Below are 23,003 nucleotides of genomic sequence, written 5' to 3' on the forward strand. Positions count from 1 at the left end.
GGAGGCTCAGAAGTAACGCTGCACGGGGTGGGCTCTGGCCAGGCCACGCAGTCCAGGTGAGGAACCGTTCAGTTGTGACTTCAAGTTGCCCTCCCCACAGGAATTAACACACTTCAGCTTCAGGCTCTGCTGACCGTAAGAGTTTAAGGGAGTTTCAGAGAAAATGAGATCTTCGTTAGAGGGCGGTGAGGCAGACCCTAGAAAGGACTTCTAGAGCAAAGGTACCACAGCCTCACATAAAAATACCAACAGTTTATTTTAACATTGTATTTTACCGAGGAAAGTTAAAACATTTGGTACTTCTTCATCTATACACTTAATAAAATACCATGTTTTGTTTCATTTGCAGCAGATTTATTCAGTTTAATCCAGTGTGAATTGAAGTAAAATTGTATAGATTTCATAGCAAATTAACCTATTATCCTTGCACCGGTTTTCTTGATATTCTGCCTGAGAGTTTTCTGATTGCTCTAATGCAAAATGTCCTGCTTCACTCTTGTGGAGTGTTGGCATCTTCATTTATATTTAACAGGTTTATTTGTGTTTATGTAAAGAAAAGGACAATAAGTGGAGTTTACTTTTTTTTTAAAACAGATTCTGTTAAATTTTGTAAATATACTTACAGACATATCTAAAATCAATCTAAACTCAGTCCTGACATATTCCAGGAAACAACTTTCTGAAATCCCACATTACCCAAACCATTACATGACTGCAGGCAATTTTTCTGGCTTAACCATGGGGGAAAGCAAATTCACATTTCTCCAAGTAGAGCATTTTCACCTCTGCCAAAAGCATCCTATTTGATATGTACAACAATTTCACCTATGAACTTGTATATTAGGACACCTTCATCTCACAGTGCTATGATGTTTAAGATGTAACTGCAGGTGGAATACTTTATTAGGTAACGTCTGCCATATGATCTACCGGTGGCTGGTCAGAGCACCATCAGTATCTCACCGGTCTCCTTTAACTGCAAACATCAGAAGGGTAGTATCTTAACAATTGTATATTTTAATTTTGTTACATGTTCTGCTGAAAGATAACTGCATGTCTGCATAAAGTCAAAAATATAAAATACCTACAGATCTGCACTATATCTCAAAATGTTTATCCACAATCTCTTTGTTAAAGAGTTCAGGAGTTACTTTGCCATAGATTTTGAGCACAAGACAGATGGCATTTCACAGTAGAAACCAGATGAGCTATCACATAGACAAATTTGTAACATATGGTAAACACAAGTCTCTTCCTGACTGTGGTAGATCATAGCAATATTTTCCCCAAATACTTGTGCTGTTTTGTAGTAGTGCAATCTTTCAAAGCTTTATTCAGATGGTGATATCAGTGTCTTGATTTCAGAAATACATGTCCTGAAACAAAATTGGTTTATGATAATCTCAAACAGTTAGCTTGTTTCTTTTTGTCTGAAATGGGCTGAACTTCACAGCTTGAACTGGAATAGCAGCACATAATGTGGCAGTCCACATTTAAACTGCTTTCTAGCAGCAAGTGTCTGCAAAGACACCCGTCAGCATGCAAAATTTGTAACGTGGAGAACTAATACTTCCAAAAATAAGGATACAAAGATGCTGACTACTCAATACAGTAAATTAACACCTCCTATCTAACAGAGCAGGTTTAAAATAAGGTTACATCAGTCTCACGTAAGACATTAACTTACTTCAAAAATAGTTTGCACGCATATGACTCATTGTACACGAAGCTGATTTTTTCCACTTCTACTAATGTGACAATTATGAATTATTTCAGTCCCTGAAAAATTTTTCAAATAATAAAAATCTGGCAATCAGGCAAATAGGTACAGCTACAGGGATCCACATGTGTATGCTTTTTTTTTTTTTTCTAATTCCTGCCACTGCAAGTTTCAAATGCTATTACACTGGTAAGTACATCTTACTTACCAGTGTAATAGCCAAAAACTACACAAACCAGTGTAATTACCAAAAGACTGACAAGACTTGGCCACAAAAGAGATAAGGTTGCACAAGGTATTTCTCAAATCATCTATTTTCTATAAAGCCTTCAGTGACTCAAAAGAGAACTTGAAAAACGTGGGGGAAACGAAATGTTGATGAATGACAACGTATCTTTGAAGAAAAGAAGCAAATTACTATCTTTGTAAAACTCATAATTGCCTCTCAGAACGACCTCACTTAACTATAACTTATGGTATTCTGGTGATTCCAGTTCCTGAATGGTATTAGTTTACCACGAGGAAGGTTTTGCACATCACGAGAACATTTTCCTCTAATTTCACATGAGGATTAAAATATAGCTCTGCAGAAAGTCTGAACAGCAGTTACAAATGATAGTGGGTAGCAAGAAAAACCCTTCAAAGCTTAGGTCTCTGGGTAGCTTTGTTTTAATTAATTGTATGTATTTTCACAAGAAGTTCTCAAGACTAAAGTGATGGAAGTGTCTGCTTTCCTCTGACTTTCTTAGACCTTTTGACTTTATGCTGTTGAACAGCAAGCTAATTTCCCTACAGTAATAATTTCAATTTTTTTTCTGTTAGACATTTCACGGTTTTAAGAAGTCAGTTAATTGGAATCTTTTTAATTTCACAGGATTATTGTCACCTTCCTGTATCTCGTTTCTATTCTAGCTGCTTAATTCTTCCCAGAAATGCTGTCAAAATGTTTATTCACAAAATATATAGAAGTAAAAAAGCACATTTTCACAAGATACTTCATTCAACATATACACATGTACTGTAAGGTACATACATATATGTATGCATGCATGTACATATACAGGTAACGATTTTCTAGGTTACTCAGATTTTTCCAGAAAAGCTGTAAGTCCTCAATATATCCAAAATTCACATAGCCTGTTACGTGGTGTTAGATGAACTTGGGTGCCTAAATGTAACACTGTGAACTTCAAACTTCTTTCTATCACTCCAAATTCTGGAAATTCAGATGTAATGCTCCAGCCAACACTCCCTGAAAAGAAAGTAAAAATAAGCTGATAGTTTGTTTGACTGTAGGAAGCACTGTGTTCTCCAAATACTTCAGAAGAGTCTGTATATCCTGCCAAATTTAAATAAAGGAATGAATTACAAATAAAGATATCTGACTGCCTAAGCCTTGTGATTGTCATTAAGACAGTTCTCTTCAGCTACCTTCAGCAGCAAATTTTAACCAGAAGGGTGTGTGGTTTTTTTCTAATCCCCAAATAATTTCTACTTCTAGCACTCCTCATTTTGACCCCTGGTCATTGAAATTTTGATTTGGACATCCATCACACGAAAGATTGCTAAGCAGTATTCAGAACCTGCTTTTCCAGGGGAATATGGCGCTAACGCCATAGCAAATATTTAATAACAAGCTCTTTATTGCTAATTTTGATTCAGTTCCTCCCTCCTTTGCTATGCCTTTGTGCCTTCGTTGTCTGTCAAATGTTACATAAGCGTGTTCTGTGCTACCAGGAAAAAATTTCAAATGATTGCCCAGTTAAAGTTAATATCTTCATTTCCTTCTTGTTTGGTGGAAGACCCTTCTTTCTTGAGCAGCCATTATATTTCCTTCACTGGATACATATTTAAAGTAGCAAGAGCAGGAAAAGAGAAGAAAGTCCATTACTACAAACAACTCGGCTAATATCGATTTATCAGTAACTCTGAATACACACAACTTTAAACGCTTTCAGCATTTTCTTTGGGCAAATGCGTTTCCAGATGAAGTAAGTTACAGCAAATATTAAAACTATACATGATACTTCAATACTTATAACTGAATTATCTAATATTTAGTGTTTCAGCCCTGATGTTGTCCTCAAATATTTCTGTTTCTCTTTCCTTTACATTTTTAATTACTCAAAAAACATACAGCACAGATCAATTATTTTGATTTTTTTATCAGCCTTTGTAGAGTGAATAGAAATAACTGTATTTAGAAATTCTACTTAGTCATTGCATGACAGCCCTGTTTGTACCTGATAATTCAACAGCATCACTATTATATATTGGTTAACATTACCTAAAAGCACTGCTGCCAGCAACTAATCTTGTTTTATTTACTTTATTTACACCTAAGAATAGAAACTGTTGCCTTCAGCATTAGAAATGTCTTCAGAACTGTTGACATCTCAAGGCTCATTAACTTGTACTCATAGGTGACATTTGGTTTGGGCATATTTAAGATTTTTGTAACAATGCATTAATAACTGCAGTCTTAACCATTAGTATGGTCAGAATTACAAAAATAGCCGTAAAAATACTTCAGTGCAGCACATCTCACTTTCTCTGACCTTGTTGACATAGCCCCAACCCTGGGATTACAAAGCGACAATGTCAGACTGTATCATAGGATCATCAGTTTCATAAAGATACAAAAAGAATGTAGTCAAAGTTTATATTTTTATATGTCTGTGGAATATATAAAAATTAAACGTGAATATTATATATAAATGAAAAGTATGAAAATTAAAAATAAATGGCAATGAAAAATGGTATGGTTTCTAAGAAATTTTTTTTGCCTGGTTTTTCATTTAGATGCCAAGCAAAACTGGATTATTTGTAGAATAAATTTCTAGTGTCAAAAATGCAAGCAAACATTGATTAAAAAAATGGGACTTTATATTTCACAGATAGGCTTCATGTAAAAAAATACTACACAGATACTGCATAGCTACTGATACTTTTACATTGTAGCATTCAAGTGAGTGGTTTTTTTCATACCTAGATATTCCTGTCATTGGGCTGTATATTTCTTCTCCAGCTTTCAGCAGAGGTTCTGTTTAATGAAAGACAGAAAACATAAAACTGCTCTGAGAGGACACTATAGTGGGTGTGACATGTAAGCCTGGAATCTAATGAAAAGCTTGGGAACATTTTTATTTTAGGCTACTCAGGTGATTCCTTACAGGCATTGTTTGGAAAATTAGTTCTTCTGATATAGAGAGGACAATACATAAAATCTACAAAAATAAGTGATTGCAGCAGAGACAGTATGTTGGAAGAAAATGGTAGGTCAGAACTGCAGATTTGCAAGGCTCTTAGTAATGGTAGAGAGGGAGAGAGAAAAGAATAACGAGGAATATCAGTGGCAGCAGATTTGAGAGGCAAACCTTGGCTTCCGACTCAAACCTTTCAAAAAGTCCAGATGCTTTGCGTCTATGAGTCCGAGTTGCTGAATTGTGGAGAATGGTCTCTCCTGGCAAGCGTTAACCTGATCTTGTTGCCAAGCAGTGGAGCACAGAGGAGAGAAAGCCTGAGACAGGGAATCACTGCAGCTCACAGCATGCCTCGCTACGCCAAGGTCCGCTGTCACCCCCATAAGATTAGGAGCTCATGGGAACCGGTGACTCGAAGGAGCGTATCACCATTCACCTGTGTCTCTGACCCTGTATGCTCTACTTCAGCTTAATGACTTCTTAGCATGCGGTTCAGCTCCTAGGTATTCTATATGAGCAACTACATTAAAATCCAACTTTCAAAGGATTTAAGCTAGTAAAACATAAACATATACAAATGGAAACATTTTCATCCCATTAACAAAAATATAGTGACTAAAAGTCCAGCACGCAGCATCTTTTCACAGAAAACAAATTATATCAAGAAGCTGCTGTCTGGTTTGGGTTTTTTTTCAGGATTGCATTGGCTGAAATGCGTACGCTGTGTGGAAGAAACAGGGCACGCAGCAGATGCATTAAATTGGCTCACCGAGAGATTTCAAAACATAGCCGTGATTATGGAAATATCAGCAAAAGGAGTGACTCTAATGGGACTCGCAAGGACTCTTGGTGAAAGATTACTTAACATTTTTATTGATTAATCAGACAATGATATGCATGTAAAGCTTGCCGTTAACAAACAGATGACTTTATTTAAGGATAGCATTACTTTCCTGTTATAGATTGATTTGATTTGCCTTGCAGTCAAACAAAATAATTTCATTGTAGCTGACTGCATCACAATACATCTGGAAAAAAAAGAATATGGGCTATATGCTCATGTTAAAAAAATTGGAAAGCAGTAATCACAGGAGAACGTACCGAAAACTGTCTGAATAGGAAACTTTGGTGAAATGGTACGGCAAACGGGATTAGCGCGACCCTTTGGGGGTCTGTAAAGGGGAATACAGAGTAGAAGGCAGGAAGTTGCCTCACCTCTGTACATCTACTACTGTAACACTAATTCGGTATGATTTGCTTCCTAATTTGGTACATCTGCTTACAACATCAAAATACTGGAAAGCATTCAGAGGAGCATCACAGAAAGTCATCTAGATGGTGAAAAGTTAGCATTGTGACAGGCGTCTTACAGGGCTTGGGTATCCAGTTTGTTGACAAGAAGTTTCACAGCTGATTTCATTAGTGCATCCTGGTACCTGCAAATGGAAAAGAGATCCAAGAGTAAGAGCTAGACAATCTCTGTGAAAAGATGTAGTAAGATCCAGTGACCGGAATTTTAATTCAGACAAATTCAAAAGAGATAAAATTTTTTAGTTGCAAGCAAGTCACACTGCTGGCTGATCTCATTGTGAGTCATCAAATCACATATACGCTAAAGCCTTGAAATCTATCGGTGTGTCAGTTCCTCCACTGTTCTCTTTCCCTCCTGGGACATCGTAAGAAAAGTTTCCCGAATTGCTCTCAATATACCCCTAAGACGTGCTGGAATGGTTTAGCCTTACGGAATTGTTGGGGTTTCACAAAGAAACATCTGCGCATCACCAATATGACAGACAGGTCATAGTACAAGTTCTAGCCTTACACTTCACGAAAGCATTACCCAATACATGGAATTCAAAGAACAGAAAATTAAAAACTCAAATTATTTATGGCAGTCACCAACTTACTGTGTAAATTGGGGCACTTAGGGTAGGACACGTTCCCTCTGATCTGGCACAGCTGTGGCCACAAGCTGCCTTTCCAGCCAAGGGAGGGCACTGGGGGAGCTACACGACAGCCATCCGAGGGCCACCCGCACCACACCAGCACTGACAATGCCCATGTTCGGCGAGACGAGCCCCAGCCACGCACCTCGTGTCCCCCACGATGAACCCGGGAGGTACCATCAGGACAGTGTTTCTGACCTACTACTTTGGCATCGGGCAGGCAACACGTTTCTCTCGGAGTTAGCGGAAGGGCTCTCTAACTCAAGGCCGCCCCAGCCGACGAGATGCGCTTCGCCGTATGGAAAGAGAGGGATCTGAAAGCAGGGGACATCTTTTATTAAAAAAAAACGCCAAAACAAAGGAACATCTTAAGACTATCACGTCTCCAATTACGCTAAAGCCTGTCATATTCTGTTTACATAAAGCGTGGGAGCAGGCGGACCGCCATGAGGCGCGGCGCGGTCACAGCTTGGTCACCAAAAGCAGGAGCTCCCCAGAGGAATGGCCGCCGCCTCCGGTGACAGCCAGCCTGAGGACAGCCCTCGGACGGTCACGGCACAGCTCTGCGTTCCACGGAGGATGAGGTGAGGAACAAAGGCGGCCGGGCAGGGAGCGAAGGAGCGACGACCGCATCCACCCAGGATGGGCCTCGCCCGCACCGCTCCTCAGGAACCCCGGCCACAGCCCCTCACAACCAGGCGGGCTGCCCCCGCGGCCCGCCCACCCCACGGCAGCGGCTCCCGGCCCGCCCGCTCCCCGCCGGGGGCCGCGGGGGCGGAGGACGGGCGGGCGCCTCCCTGCGCGGCGCCCCCGGTCCTGACGGCGCTTCCGGGCGGGGGAGCCGGGATGTGCGTCCGGGTTGGGCCGTCCCCAGCGAGCGGTTTCCTCTCGCCTTCCCTCCTTCCCTGCCTCCCGCCTTCGCCCGCGCTGAGGTGGAGCCGCCGCCGCGCCCTCCGAGGGAGCGCCGCCGGGGCTCGGTGAGAGGGGCGGGCGGGAATCGGGGACGCGGCGGTGGCGGCTGGGGAAGCTGCGAGGCGGGAGGGAGGGCGCTGGCGGGGAGCGGCGCCGGGGCGGCCGGCCGAGCCTCCCCCCTCAGCGCGGCGGCGGCCGCGGGCAGCCCCCTGCGCGGAGAGCACGGCCGTGGGGGTTGGCGGTGCGAGGGGCGGTCGGAAGCGGCCGCTGCCCGGGGGAGCCCGGCTGGCGCAGCGCAGGGGGCGGCGGGGGCAGGGTGTGCGGGGGGGGGGGGGGGGGGTGTTCCCCGCTCCGTGCCCCTCGGGGGAGCTCAGCCGCTCTGCGGGTGCTGGGCCGTGCGGCGGCGATCGCTTTGATGTGCGCCTCCCTTTCCTCCTCACAGGGGGGAAAAAAAATCACCACACCAAACCTTGACTGCCATGTCTTTACAGTAAGCCAAATAAATTATGTTCCATTTTCACAGAATCTCAGAATGGTAGGGGTTGGAAGGGACCTCTGCGGGTCACCTAGTCCAACCCCCCTGCCGAAGCAGGGTCACCCAGAGCAGGCATTTTCATACGTTTAAATTTAGTTTATACAGAAATCTCTGTGTCCACTGCAACCGCTTGCGCTGTGAACTTTGTCCGCGTCCTGCGGCAGCGTGGCGTTGTCTGCGGGCAGTGTGCGGCGCACGCCGGCGAGGTTGAGTCGGAGGGAAATGCGGTGGCTCCCCTGCAGCAGCCGTGCGATGCGAGGTTGCGGTCACACCTAATTCGCTGATGGTACAGACTCTCTGAATGTGAATAACCTGTGTGTTGAGTATTGGTAAGATAAATTATCTTACGAGTTTAAACGTTTAAAAAATGTTTTAAGACAGCTGAATTATTCAATTTCACATTGAAAAAGAGTTTTGGAAAATGCGTTGTCTTCAGAACTACCCACTGATATTTACACATTTAGTGTTTTGACTCGCACGCCAAAAATTAAATGAATAAGAGCACACAAATTCATTTCATGATGTTTTTTATCGGCTTCCTCAGAAAGACAGCTTTAGACAAGTTCGTAAGAACTGGAGCGAGGGCTACAATCACAGGATGATACAGGTTTGTGTCTTCGGAGCATCAGTGTTGGTGTTAGGCAGTCGTATGTGAACTGCATGTAAGAGCACAGCGGCTGAAGTTAGAAGCTGCCATGCTTCAGACTGATGCTGTGTGCTCAGCTCATCAGTTGAGCGTCTTGTACGTACTGGCAGGGGAGCGTCGGGAACATAATCAACATATGACACTACATTCGTCCACTTCAGGGATATATTTTTATGGACGGTTATATTTGTTTCCAATTAATAAGCAGCACATCAAACTACAGCCTGGCTAAATGAGGAGGAACTTCTTGACTTTGAGTGTGACGGAGCCCTGGAACAGGTTGCCCAGGGAGGGTGTGGATTCTCCTTCTCTGGAGATATTCAAGACCCACCTGGACAAGGTCCTGTGCAGCCTGCTGTAGGTGACCCTGCTTCGGCAGGGGGGTTGGACTAGATGACCCACAGAGGTCCCTTCCAACCTCTACCATTCTGTGATTGTGATTCTGTAAATAACCGGCCCGAGGTTGCTTAAGCAGTCTGTGGCAGAGCTGGAAATAAATTGTGCAATCTTTGTGAATCCTAATGTGTGATCGTATTCCCTTTTGCTTTCTATTCACAGCTTTTTTGTGAACATAGCTATTTACTTTGTTTACAGAATCATAGTTTCCTGAATACACTAGGCAGTCACTTGGGCTGCAAAGATGTTGGAAGAAGACATGGAGGTGGCCATCAAGGTGGTGGTCGTAGGAAATGGAGCTGTTGGAAAGTCCAGTATGATTCAGCGATATTGCAAGGGGATTTTTACGAAAGACTACAAGAAAACTATTGGTGTAGATTTCCTGGAAAGACAAATCCAGTACGTATTCAACAGATGCCATACTATTGATTTTTACCATTCCCTCTATTTCTTTGTTCTGTTGTAATCCTAAGATTTAGAAAGGCTTGAAGCAAGTCCTGCAGTCTCCAAAGCACAGTGAAGGGAGTCGTTTGCTCTCTTGCATGGTGGGCTAAAATTAGGTCATTCTGTTTCCCATACAACATTTAGAATTATAAATCAAAAGAAAAATAAAATTTGGAGGCTCTGTCATACTCAGCTTTTTGACAAGTTTCCTTTGTATTCTGCCACCTGTTGATTTTTTTTTTTTTTCGAATTTCTTGTGGAGGAAGTGGAAGTGCTTATGAAAGAATGATTACACAAATTTATTAGCCAATATAGGTTAAAATGAGCGCGGAAAAAAATAGATACGCTATAGAGCTAGTCTCTTTATGTGATATAAGCAGACAATACCAAATCATGTGTGATAAAATGGAAAATACTGTGGTAATAAGTAAGAAAATTCTATAAATTTTGTAAGCTGACTAAAAAGACCAAAGGACCATTATTCAGGTACCTGCGTTTTGTTTTGAAGTCTGTATTATTTTTCCTCATAGAGGGAAATGTAGAGGAAGAGGAGGAAAGGAAGAAGAAAATGTGATGTGGATTGTCAGGAAAGAGCATGTAATGTGATTGAGGGACTACTGCCATAGCATGTAACAGAGGTGAACCATTACCAATATTAAGTTATGTTATATTTAAATCAAGTTAAATTTGAACTGAATTGCTCTTGTATTGTAGACATAGAAATAATTCCATGTCAGTTGTTTTGAGTTGCTCTGGTTCATTGTATTGATTACAAAACTCTGTCGTTTATTTCAGAGTTAATGATGAAGATGTCAGGCTAATGTTATGGGACACTGCGGGTCAAGAAGAATTTGATGCAATAACTAAGGCCTACTATAGAGGTGAAAATACCATGTTTGTTATTTGGCAGTTCGTTTTGTGTGGTGATTTTTTTTTTTTGTCTGCACATCTCTAAGATATTTTTCTATCTCTGTATTAAGAATTTTAGTTATTTCGTGTGTGTGCAAAGCATTTTAGTTCACCTTTCTCAGTTCTTAAATGGTTCTCACCTTCATGTAAGATCCTTGCCTTAATTGTCACACTGTGCAGAATGCAAAAACATAGAACAAAATGAGAGAAATATCTGCATAGAAACTGTGCAGAATGTACCCATTCAGACAGTCAAATGTAAAATTATATTTTTCCCTCTAAAAGTGTTTCATTACTTCTGTAAGACATATATTTGTAAATGTTCCAAGAACTATGGCTGAGGCACTTAGAAATTAATCCAAAGGAAGAAAAATTCACCAGTCATCCTAGAAAGACAGTTTACTAGGCATGACAGTTCTCTTGCTAGTACAGACTGCCTTGAACATATTAACAGAGTGACAAGGAAAGCGTATTTACTTCATAAAGTAGAAGTCTCAGTCATATAAAGGTAGATTATCTGTTTAGCTAGTTACAAACTGCGTACTTAGGCTTTCTTTGCATATAATTTAACAATGGTTGTGAAAATCTTTCCTTTTTGTTTTTTAACACGAGAGATATGACTTGGCAAAGATTCCATCGTTTGGTTCTTGTCAAGCTAATTACCTGATGGCTAGGAAAAATATATCACTATAGTATAAAATCTTAGAAAAATTATCTCATTTAGAGATGAAAAAACAGTTATGCCATGCTGTTTCAGGGTAGTATAGTCCTCTGACCTTATATTTCATGATCATTTTTGGCAGCTAATGGGAGGGGGATTTGTAGTATGTCTGGTTGTCACTCGTAATTGATGATTACCATTTCTTCAGAGAAAGGTATTTCTTTTCATATTTCGTTTTATCCTAATGTGGAAATAGATCGTTCTATTATTTTACAGCTGACAAGTCGAGCATATGAATTTTAGAAGGTAGTACTTGATTCTCTTGGAGCTTCCTTTTTACTCTCCTGGCCTTCAGTTCTCTTGTGTGCTTTGCTCTCCTGCATTGTTCCAAGCCAGAGTCTTTTTCTTCTATTTAGTGGGACTGGTATGTTAAAATATGGAGTGTTCAGAAGAACTTTAAAGTACACTTACCGAGCTCACTTGCCACGTATCTTGAGTATCTTGAAATCTTGGTCATGACTCATGTCCAGCATAGTGCAGTTAGATCTCTGCCTTCAAGATCTTTGTACTGAAGGGGCTGCTGTGAAATAGGACGTAGTCATCCTGTGGATATACATTGTAGACAGCATGATGGATATATTCACAGTTCAAGCTATTAGCTACAGTGACTGTTCTGCACTAGACTTTGACTCATGAAGGACAAGGGAAATTGTAAGAGCCTGGAATGCAATTCTGGTTTAGCTTCAGGTCTGCAAGCACAATATTATGGAAGCAAAACCTCAAGCTTATGTTGGAAATGCAAGGATTTCATTGCCAATTATTGCTGGTAAGGGGAGGATGCCTCTAAGGTAGGTAAGATAGATGCTGGCTGTTACTTCAAGGTCTGCCTCTCCCAGAGGTCACTGTCTCACTATCATTACACTGGGGCTTACGTACTCTTCTGGAACCTTGTGTATTGTCAGTTCTTCAGGGATCACCTGCCTGTTTCCAAGCCCTTCTTGTCCAGGGACCAAATTCTTTCAGCCTTGCAGAGAAACAAAATTGGAGCTGACCGTCGATTTGCCGTGTGGTTTTCTGTGTACAGGTGAATATGTGCAGCCCATGCAGCTGCATGGCCATGGTCATACCACGCAGGGAGTCTAGCAGCATAACTTCCAAGAGTTGAAAGAAGCTCTGTATCTATTTAATAATTTCTTTTTTTATGTTGTATCATGCATCCTACCAGTTCCTATCCAATGGAAGTCACATTTTATAATCGCTAGGTACTTCATTTATATGCTAAGCACACACACAAGTGACTGTCATTAGCAGCACCATGTGTTGTGTCCATGTTACAGATGTTTCCCAAAGCAGTATTTGATCAGTTCTTCGTGCATGCGTCCTCTTCCATCTGCTATCCCTGGTATCTTGAGTAGACCCTTGCGAGGTTTTTGATGGAAAACAGAAGTCTTGCTCATTAGTCTGTTATTCAGTTGCTGTCAAATTCTCAGGCTCCTCATTTTGTTACACAATAGTTAGACTCCATATTTCCAAAGTCTTCATAGCATTGCTCAGGCTTGCACTTGTCAACCACTTTTGGATGTAGTAACTATGGTAATGGGAGGGCTGCAAGACTGTTCTGTTCTGTCTTTGGAGCAAGACAGCCTTCTCCCTCTTTTGCATACGGTTAGTGAGACCTTAAACCCTGCTAAGCTAAGTGTGGTAAAGACAGCCAGGATCCACAGCAGTTAGAACATCGACAATAAGCAAGAACGTCTGGATGGTGATACCAATTGGCCTTGCATTCTGTCTCAGTTCAAGGTTGAAGGAGCCACCATCAGTTTTATACTGAATGTGTTTTCTGTCATGGCCTGAAAAAGCTGAGGCAAAGAACAGAAGAGTGAAACAAATAGGTGCTAAGTATAGAGCCCTGTGTGAGACTGCTTATGGCAAGGAATTTCTGTACATATTTTCTATTACATACGCTATGTATCATTATGAAAGGAGAAAATACTGTTAGGGAGTCTATGAGGATGGGATAGTCTGCTGAGGATCTTTGGGACCTCCTCAGCTGACAAGGTCATGCTCTACTTGAATCAAGTACTACACTCTTAACTTTTTCTGCATGAGTCTAGGTAGGAATATTATATCAGTGATTCGGCAGCCAGTTGGAACCTTTTTAAAATAAAGACATAGGGGTTTTCAAAGCAGTAGTTGCACACAAAATATCCAGTGTCCATTCTTCAGTACCTTAAAGTAGCTTTACGAAGCAACTTCCTACAAAAGAACTTTGGTTTAAAATATTCATCGAGAACATCCTGGTTTTAGCTGTTATGCTCCTGTCTGACATTAACCTGCGTCTTTGCTGCCGGTGTCTGTTGTTGTACGCAATCTGTTGCATGACAGAGGTGGTGTATGACTCCGTTTGGAGCAGATGAGTGAGATAATAATGTTACTGACTCTTGAATACTGTCAGTCACTGCATACAGAAGGGTGCTTCAAATGCCAAAATCCTGGGTTTTGCCTTTTTTCGGGTTTTTTTTTCCTCCTTAGAGCTCCTCCATGGACATTGTAATTTCTTAAATTTGGTTATGTTCTAAATAAAAATATTGAGTATCTAGCAATATTCTTAGGAGGTGAAAATAACTTTCCTAGTAAGATTTCTGCCCTGCAGCATCTTCTGGTGAACTCTGTTGCCATACTAACTTTTGCACCATACTGAAGTATACTTTCAGAAAGATCACATTTGGTATTGTTTTGAATTGAGCCTGAGAAGAATACTCCTATTGTTGTCTTCTTAAATAAGCATTTTGCAAGGTTGTTGGATTACTAAATTGTGATATTTCTTACAATCCAGCAATCAAAACCTTCAGAAGATGTGGAAATACACAATTACATACAGAATATGCGTATAGAATTTGTCATTGATGATACATGGGTATATCTCTTGATGAGGAAAGACACTTTTGTTTACTGTTGTTTGTTAACATCCTGGTAACAACTTTTAAATGTCAGAATCTTGAAGGTCCTCAAAATATTTCTGTTCGATTCCTAACTAGAGCCTGTCGTGTAATTCTCTTTAAAAAGCAATATGGCCAAGCTGAGTTACTTTTACTGTTCCTGTCCACTGCATTCTGCTTGTATTATATCTGAATTGAGTAAGGAGGTCTAATGTTGCAAGTCACTCTCTTTTTACCTGCCACGTACTAAGACTTTTCCCTCTAAACTTATTATTGCCTAGTTGTCGCTGTGTTTTAGCATTCAGAAGGAATGGGTGGAAGGAGAGAGATGAAGTGAAAATGCCTTAGAGTGGAAATTTCACAATGGGCTTCTTGGTCTTAAAACTGAACAAGATGACATTTACAGATAGTGAGAATCTTTTAATAAATATTCTTATCTTTAGTAAAGCAAAGAACTTGAGAGGCTTTATTAAACTAGACTGCAAGACAATAACGTTAAATTCAGCATTGGCAAATGCTAAGTAACCTGCTTTGGAAATACTACTTAATTTTACATCTGTCTCACAGGATTCTAAGTGGAATTGCATCCGAAGAATTGGATACAGAATCACAGAATGTTAGGAGTTGGAAGGGACCTCTGTGGATCATCTAGTCCAACCCCCCTGCCAAAGCAGGGTCACCTAGAGCAGGCCATACGTTAGAATGTGGTGTGGACATTAGGGAAAAAAACCAACATTTTAGAACACAAGTAGTAGGGAAAATCATGGAAGACTACATTGCTGCTGTTTTATTGGTTGAGCCTGACTGGAAATTCTGAGGGCAGTTATTATTCTGTATAAAACTGTAGCAGAAGGGTCTTAATGGCATGTGAAAGAATGTTAAAGAGCTTAGGAAAACTTTTGTAAAGATAGGCTGAACTTGGCTTTGAAAAGATAAATAAAAGGCAACCTAATAAAAGAACTTGAGTGCTTTGTGTCAAAGAAATGCAAAAACAAACAGAATACAGGAATGGAAGATACTTGGTGAAACTCATAGATAAAAGAAAATTCATGCTGATGAAATAATTTTTCATGCTATATGTAATTAGATTGGGCTGTTCGCCACAAGATAATACCAGAGTCTCAAAGACATTAGCTAGCTATTCCTTTTACATTCTGTTACTAAATATCAAGTATATTGAAGGAATATAAATTATAAAGTGTTTCTCCATGTGTTTATGTGCAAAGAAAAGTAGTTTCTTGAAGATAATAAAGGGCTACTGGACAGTCCAAAGACCACTAACTGGTATTTCAAGTGTGGAAGTACCTTCTCAGTATCCATGGGTTTTAACTATTGTTTGCTGAGGCTGTTACAAAACCATAATAAAAGTGGTACAAAACATTTTGTATAATTTATCATAGTGCTGTGATACAATGAGTATGAATTAGAAATACATTTATTTTCTCCAAAAAGCTACAAAACAATGTACTTGAAATAGTCAAAACTTTCTCTGAAAACTTTGAAGTTTTCTTCTTTTTAAAATCCAAATTACTGTAGCGCAGAGAATAATGTGAAGTGTGCTTTACAGATACTGCAAAGGGAAAAATATTTGCCTTCTGGCCTCCATTAACCTGTCTGGAAAACAGTGAGCAGTGAGAAAACCTCCCTTTCCCTTCTTCCAGCCTTTCCACAGCCCCTCTTACCACTTTCCCCTGTATACATGCACCTTGTTGGAAATACCGTGAAAGGTAACAGACCTGTAGCTGTCATGGAGAGTGGGTATAATGATCGAAATAATATGGCAGTCTGCTTTCATTTGGGGAATATATGACCGCTGGTTTGACACAAGCTGGTGGTGAAAGTGCACTTTTATGGGAGAAACTTGAAAAATCCCTCATATTTGAAATACATTCCATATGATTTTTTTTTTTTAAATGTTTGTTGGTTGATTTGTATTTATTTGTATTTGTAATTGATTTATATATTTTCAGGAGCCCAAGCATGTGTTCTTGTGTTTTCTACAACTGACAGAGAGTCCTTCAAAGCAATCCCTACCTGGAAGGAGAAAGTTGTGACTGAAGTTGGAGACATTCCCACAGTTCTTGTGCAGAATAAGATTGATCTTCTTGATGACTCTTGTATAAAGAAGTAGGAATTCTATCTTACTGTTTTTAAAGAACAATATATGCCACCTGTATACAGACATTTAAAAAAAAAATTCTGTGAGAGTTTCTGGTGAAGATTTAACGATATCTAGGCTGTCAAACGTATGCCCTGCATCAAAACATGCCCTAGAAGCAGAGGTGACAGGTATTGCTGCATGAGTATAGTTACTTGGGCAGAGGTACTTGCCAAGCTGGGAGCTTTCTGTTTGCTTCACGCCACCTTGTGAAGTGTCAGCCAAAAAAACAGAGGAATAGCATGAAGAGTTTGGTTGTGCCATGATACGATTCACTCGCTTTTTTTTAGTCAGAAATTCTGAACCTGTAAATTTGCTGTCCTGTTAAAATTTACAGTTATGGTTAAACTGTGTTGTGCACCAGCAAAGTTATGTTGTCTAGTTTGGCTAGTGAATGCTTGCTAAAATGAGGAAGAAGTATTAAACACGTTGTTGATAAAGTATCTTAATATTCTTTGCTTTGCTTTATTTTTATTGCTCATTTTTATCAAAGCATTATAACTAATAGAAATATGTATCTGTTAATATTGTCAAACTGCATGGTGCTGATCCTTCTTCACTATATTTTTCTTTACAGATGTTACTGTCAGTTCATTCTGCCTTTGTATATATGACTGATTTCCTTCTTTCCACAAATCAGCTTAAGAAATGCTAACTTTTATTTACCGCAGCACGCATGAATGTAGAAAATACTGCATGATGAAGCTGATCATTCTCCACCTCTTTATTTCTACCATCTTCCTGAAAGACTTAAATTATTTCTTCTTTTTGTGTTTCCTGCACTGGCTTTCTTTGTTCTCTGTTTGCTATCATTGATGGCATAAATCAGCTTCTACTCCCTCTGCAAAGAATACTGAGGATTTTTCAAAGGAAAAGCAAAATTGCGTTTGAACTCCTCCTTTATTCATGGTATGTCACTTAGGTTTTGCTCTCGGAATACTCCATCTGCCTCAGTAACTTCATTGTTCTGATGACGCGATTTGCCTTGGTGAAATTTTCATAAGTTTTGTCAGCTTTTCCTTAAAATGTAGCACAGCTCTCTTTCGCTTCACAGAAAAAAGTAATCCTTGATTTCATCTCTGCACTCATCTGATTGCATGGTCTGCTGCTTTATTAAAATACACTTAAGGATTACTTTTTTGCTGTTGCTTTGACTTTGCAGTGGTATTTGTTCTGATTCTAGTGCTGTTAATGACAGCCTCCTTCCTTTTGGTTTTACTGACACCTGTCTTTGAACCCTTGGGAAATTTTAGTGAAGTCAATAAATATTGAAAAGCAATTACTTTTGGTCATAAAGAAACTACATGTAAAATACCTTCTTGTTATAGTGGAGATACGGTAAAGAAATGGAGGATCAGGTACTTTTTGACTGAGTTTCTTAACCCATCTTGCCATGTTTAACTTACCGCAAAGCATTCCGCCTGCAAGAATAAATGCTGACAAATAATACAAATCAGTATTTACAAAATCTTCTTCCATTGTGCAGTGAAGAGGCAGAAGCACTGGCAAAAAAGCTGAAATTAAGGTTCTACCGAGCATCTGTGAAGGAAGACCTGAACGTCACTGAAGGTACGAGTCGCAGCAGAGTCGGTGTCTGTCCTGCCCTCCGCTGTGCAGCACTGTACACCTCTCTAGTTCGGAGCTGATCTGTTACTTCCCATGTTGTCGCATGCTGTTGGCAATCCTTTTTGTATTTCTTAGCAGCACGCTTTAAACATAGCTAGAATTCTTGGTGTCAGTGTGTTGGGCCTGTTTCTTTGTGTGTGTCTTTCCTTGCTCTTCCCCAAACGGTGCATAGCTTCAGTATTTAGAAGTGCCTGTGTGTTAAGGCTGCTGAGTTCTAGTGACTGTCAGGAAGCACTGAGCTTGTACAGAAATGATGTGTAGAAGTTCAGCTATTACAATATACAAATTGTTGAACAGATTATTTTGTAATTGTTAGTAGCTAATAAATAATGGATATATACAATTATTTCATAGTTCAGTTGTATTTGAGTAAAGTACATTAAAAGACTGGATCTCTTGCAGTCTTTTGTCTACTGATAATATTTTATGAGTTCTCAAGTATCGCTTTTTAGTGTATATATTTAATTTCGTAAGAGTACTGTATAAAATTCAGTCACTATCTTATGTGGGGTAGGTTTGAATAATCATGAATTATCATCTCTGATAACTTATATTTTATCAGACAAACTTAATAGTAAACTGATTGTTTCTCCTCTGTTAATGTCGTTCACTTCGGGGGAAAAAAACATCTACAAGAGAAAATGTAAAATGTTTCTGTATCATCTTTACATGAGCTATTAATTACAAATGTAAATAACAGTAATATATATAGGTTCTGAAAATTCCTCTATAGTTGTAGATTTTTTCAGAATCCTGGGCAGACTTTCTATACACTGATACGAATGAGGGTAGGATTAGTTAATTAAAAAAATGTTGCTGTCAAGTTTTATTAATAGCCTTACTTTACACGACTGCTATTATTCTAAGGCTTCTTGTAAAAAACTATATATATTAAATTCCTACATAATTTTAGAAAGTTACAAGCTGCATGAATTGGAACATTTGACAAGATGTGTGTGCCAGCTTTGCTACAGGAGCATTGAGATGTTTCTGTCTGCTCTGTAGGACCCTAGTACTGCAAACTGTAAGACCTGGGTGGGCACTGGGCTCACCCGGATTCTGCTCAGGTACATAGGCCTGCCGAGAGAGAATCGCTTAACCAGATCACGCTAAACCTGTGGTGTTGAATGCACTTCTGACACCATGCAGAATTTGGATATGAAGGTATTATTGACATGAAGATTATTTTTAAGCATACGCTGAAGTACCTTTTTTCTTTTTAACATTTCAGTTTTTAAGTATTTGGCTGATAAGTATCTTCAAAGGCTCAAGCAACAAACAGCTGAAGATCCAGAACTAGTACATACAAGCAGTAATAAGATTGGTACGTATACTGTAATAGAAAACCAAAAAACAGTATTTTGTGCCATCAAAGCTTATTGTCTCGTCTGTTTCCTTATGGAGTTAATACAAGGTGAATCAGGGTCCAATTATTACCTTGCTAAAGATATTGTCTGCTTTCCTTCTGTAAAATAACTTTATGACTCTGAAGGTACAAGATTGTCAAACTGATGTACTAAAGTTTCTAGCTAAAGTCTGGCAAGTGCCCTTTTATTAAATCTGTTTAAACAAACATTGTGTAAGGACTTGAGAAAGGCTGCTTGTTGGGTTTTTAAATGTAATTAGTGTCGGTGTTACTCATCTTGGTGTGGATATACAAGAGACTCACGATGAAAGAATCTGGCATGTAATCAGAAGGTCTTTGTAAACTGCTTTTTGTAAGGGAGCACTGGACTTCTGTAGTCCTTCTTTAAAGCATTTCTGAGTCAGTTCATTTATTTTGCTTAAAGCACTCCCTTTTTATTCAGGCTTTTTCCTTACCTTTATCTCAGTAAGGTTTCTGACTTCAAAATTGTCATGTTTTTCTCGTTTATTATATTACTCAAGTAACCAGAACTTTGTTACCGTGCAATTAGTAGCATACACATACGCAGATGAGTGCGTGTGCTGCCCTTCAATTACCAGCTGTAAATACTGCCCCGATAGTAATGCCAGCTGGCTCTACTTCAACTTTATCTGCAAAACTGATCCAGAAATAGATAAAGCCTTTAAAAACTAGAGTATGCATTTGAGGTGCACTTACATGCCTTAGTAAGCGTTGTGTCTTAAGTGTTAATGTATTGTGCTGCAGGTAGTAAAGAAATACAAACGCTCTTCTTGTCTGTAAATTCTGTAGGTGTTTTTAATACGGCTGGTGGAAGTCACTCCAACCAAAATTCTAGCACTCTTAATGGTGGGGATGTCATCAACCTTCGACCAAACAAACAGAGGACCAAGAAAACCAGAAGTCCTTTTAGCAACTGCAGCATACCTTAGAGCGCTTTCGGAGGAAGACAAACCAAGGCAGTGAACTGGGTGAAGTTGTGCAGTTGCGTGCAGAATAAAGCCAGCCGTAGAGGTATTTTTACCAGCGCTTTAGCGAATCCTGTGCCTACGGGATCCTTGGTAGAGGGCGGATTTATACAAACTTGCTGATGCCGTGTTTTTTGGTGTGTGGAGTGAGACACCTGGTGGCAAAGCACACACCCGTGGCTGCCCCATGCACTTTGTAAAAATTAGGCAAGCTTCTCCTTTTCCAAGGAATTATTTACAGAGCTATGAACTAGGTATTGCTGACTTGCGAAGCACATTTAACATAAGGATCGTACTTACAAGTATAGGTACAGACCATAACACTATGGCCCAAGGTAAAGTAGCAACCTTGCAGCTAAATTTCAAAGAAAATGTTAGAATTGGTTAGTTGGGAAGCTAAGAAGATAAATGAAGAGCAAAAAGAAGACACTACATTTTATGCCTGACTATATTAATGTGGATTCTGGCAGTTCTGTTGGTGCAGTATACTCCTATTTTATATATGAGTGCTAAGGTATATATCTGAACATTTGGTATGAATATCTAGGCTAAATTCCAGTGTATACGTTACTCGGAGATCAGCTAATGATCATCAAATAGCATCTTCCCCCAAAAATTTTCCTTTAAAAGTGTTGCATTCCAGATGAGGCTTTCCCAGCTGCCACTGTGTATGTTTAACTTGCTATACTTTGGGCCTAAAAGTTTAGATTTAAAAATGGATGGTGCCAAAAATGCTCCTTCTTTTTAACTAATGCTGTGCTACAGATGTTTTTGTAAGTTTGTCTTTCTCAGTCTTAACAGGTCGAACAAATAACAGAGTCTTTGATGCTGATATCTGTTCAGAAGGAACATAGAATATAATCACATTCCTGTTCAAATTTGATTGTTGTATCCTCTGTGGTCTATGAAAAAGGAACTTGCAAAGTGGGGTCACAAAATACTTATCTTCCTTGGAAAAATTTTTCATAGATACCATAAAGTTAGTTATGGAGGATCCAAAAAATTGCTGCTGATGACTTCATGACATTAATGACACATTCTTGAATGGTTTTAGCTGCTGGTTACAGAAAATCTTAATTCTGCAAGATTGAAGACATGGCAAAAATTTTTCAAAGTGCTTAAGTAATTTTACAGAATTGATTTAGATGTTCGGGAGCCCAAATCTAAATTAGTTATTTGGGCTTAGGCTCCTAAATCACTAAGGTGCTTTTAAAAATGCTAAGCAAGGTATCTTTATTGACCAAAAATAAACACATTTTAATCCTCTTCAAGAGCATGCATGCCTTTTAAAAAAATATCCATTTTGTTTACATGTTTTTGTATGGTATGATATGATTTTAACTTTCTAGGATTTCTACAACAAACTTGCCAGTGATGAATGCAAAATATGCTGCTTGAAAAAAATCAGAGTTTTAAAATAGTTTTTTTTAAATGGTGTATGAGAATGAAAAGGAGTCAAGTGATCCTGTATATTTTTGGAGGAAGGACTTTTCACTGTGTGAACTCATGTAGGAAGCTTGACTGACTTTGTTCCTAAGTCAATGAGTGTGAAACCTGAAGCGTACTCATTTTCCCTGCTGTTTGCAGGGAGAGAAGCGGGTGGCAAGTTATGCACAAACACTAAAGATCTCTGAACTCTGTATTTGATGTTTACTGCATCACACTTTCTACCGAGTACGGTTGTTTCTTTGACGAGCTGTAGGAGCATCTCCTGTTGCTGGCAAGAAGGCGGCCTTCGAGGCTCCCGATCCCCTTTGCTGTTGCATCAAAGCTGTGTGCTCTTCACTGTAATGTTTCCTGTGTTTTCTCTTGGATAAAGGCCTTTAGTTTTTTAACAAGTGCATTTAATCACTTTATGTATGTATAAATGGAGTCGAGTCCTATCCGTCTTAGCAATTTGAGAAGTAAGGTGCCGAGGATGAGACTCTGACTGGACATCATGGGGCCACCTTACAGCTTCAGGATGTACGACAGAGTGTAGGCGTGAAGAATTTTAACAACTGGTTTTCATATGGGAACTTCTACATGTCTGTCTGCTGGTTTCACTTTTTTTTAATTCATTTTTCTTGAACAAGAAACAAAACCACAAAGTGTCTGAAGCATCTTTTTTGCCTTGTTTGACTTTGTTGAGTACTGAAAAATAAGTCTTTATTACATATAATGACCATTTGTACTATTAAACGTTATACTGTAGACATTGTACTATTACATAAGCCATTTGTACTTAAGGTCTGTTGTTACAAACAACTCTTTTAAGGACTAAAACTCAGTAGAAATTTTCCTAGGTGGATACTTGATAGACTTGCTAAATTTGGGGTATGTTGAAATTCAGTACGCATACTTTAACGTAGGAGTATATATTTGCAGCATGGGGTGACATTGAGTTTTCATTTCATTCCCATCTTAAATCTGAAGTGGCTCTTTCTTTGGTGTGACTTTGCAGTGCTTGCTCTCCAGTGCGACTGAGATGGAGACTGTCCAAATCAGTGTGTTTCTGGAGAGTGCTCTGCATGTACACTGCTTGAAAGTTTGATTTTTATCCTGCTGGGGTTAGTG

General features: G+C 39.6%; 1 protein-coding gene and 1 long non-coding RNA gene across 5 annotated transcripts; one reads left to right on the forward strand and one right to left on the reverse strand.

Annotated features, from left to right (window-relative positions):
- Positions 1-1,041: 1,041 nt before the first annotated feature.
- On the reverse strand, positions 1,042-7,399 carry LOC142360609 (uncharacterized). The gene is made up of 5 exons (XR_012763244.1): positions 7,289-7,399; positions 7,015-7,183; positions 6,294-6,359; positions 4,709-4,763; positions 1,042-2,972 (listed from the first exon to the last, which is right to left on the reverse strand). It is a non-coding gene; the product is annotated as an uncharacterized LOC142360609 (long non-coding RNA).
- RAB23 (RAB23, member RAS oncogene family) lies at positions 7,366-22,537 on the forward strand. 4 transcript variants are annotated; one of them, XM_075414616.1, is made up of 7 exons: positions 7,366-7,453; positions 9,557-9,757; positions 10,598-10,683; positions 16,282-16,438; positions 17,956-18,038; positions 19,327-19,419; positions 20,272-22,537. In XM_075414616.1, the coding sequence occupies exons 2-7, from the start codon at positions 9,603-9,605 to the stop codon at positions 20,409-20,411; spliced, it is 714 nt and encodes a 237-aa protein (XP_075270731.1). In that variant the 5' UTR covers positions 7,366-7,453; positions 9,557-9,602; the 3' UTR covers positions 20,412-22,537. The 4 variants fall into 4 exon arrangements, with proteins under 4 accessions (XP_075270731.1, XP_075270733.1, XP_075270730.1 ...); XM_075414618.1 differs by having other exon boundaries at positions 7,382-7,453; positions 9,521-9,757; XM_075414615.1 differs by lacking the exon at positions 7,366-7,453 and adding an exon at positions 7,582-7,846 and having other exon boundaries at positions 9,521-9,757.
- The last annotated feature ends 466 nt before the right edge of the window (positions 22,538-23,003 follow it).

Source organism: Opisthocomus hoazin, chromosome 2, assembly GCF_030867145.1.
Source record: "Opisthocomus hoazin isolate bOpiHoa1 chromosome 2, bOpiHoa1.hap1, whole genome shotgun sequence".
Lineage (NCBI taxonomy): Eukaryota > Metazoa > Chordata > Aves > Opisthocomiformes > Opisthocomidae > Opisthocomus > Opisthocomus hoazin.

Excerpts from the sequence above, each read along its gene's own strand:
- RAB23 (XM_075414616.1), top strand. The coding sequence starts at position 9,603 with ATGTTGGAAGAAGACATGGAGGTGGCCATCAAGGTGGTGGTCGTAGGA. Across the intron at positions 9,758-10,597 it reads TTCCTGGAAAGACAAATCCA|AGTTAATGATGAAGATGTCA; the intron begins GTACGTATTCAA and ends CGTTTATTTCAG. Across the intron at positions 16,439-17,955 it reads GATGACTCTTGTATAAAGAA|TGAAGAGGCAGAAGCACTGG; the intron begins GTAGGAATTCTA and ends TCCATTGTGCAG.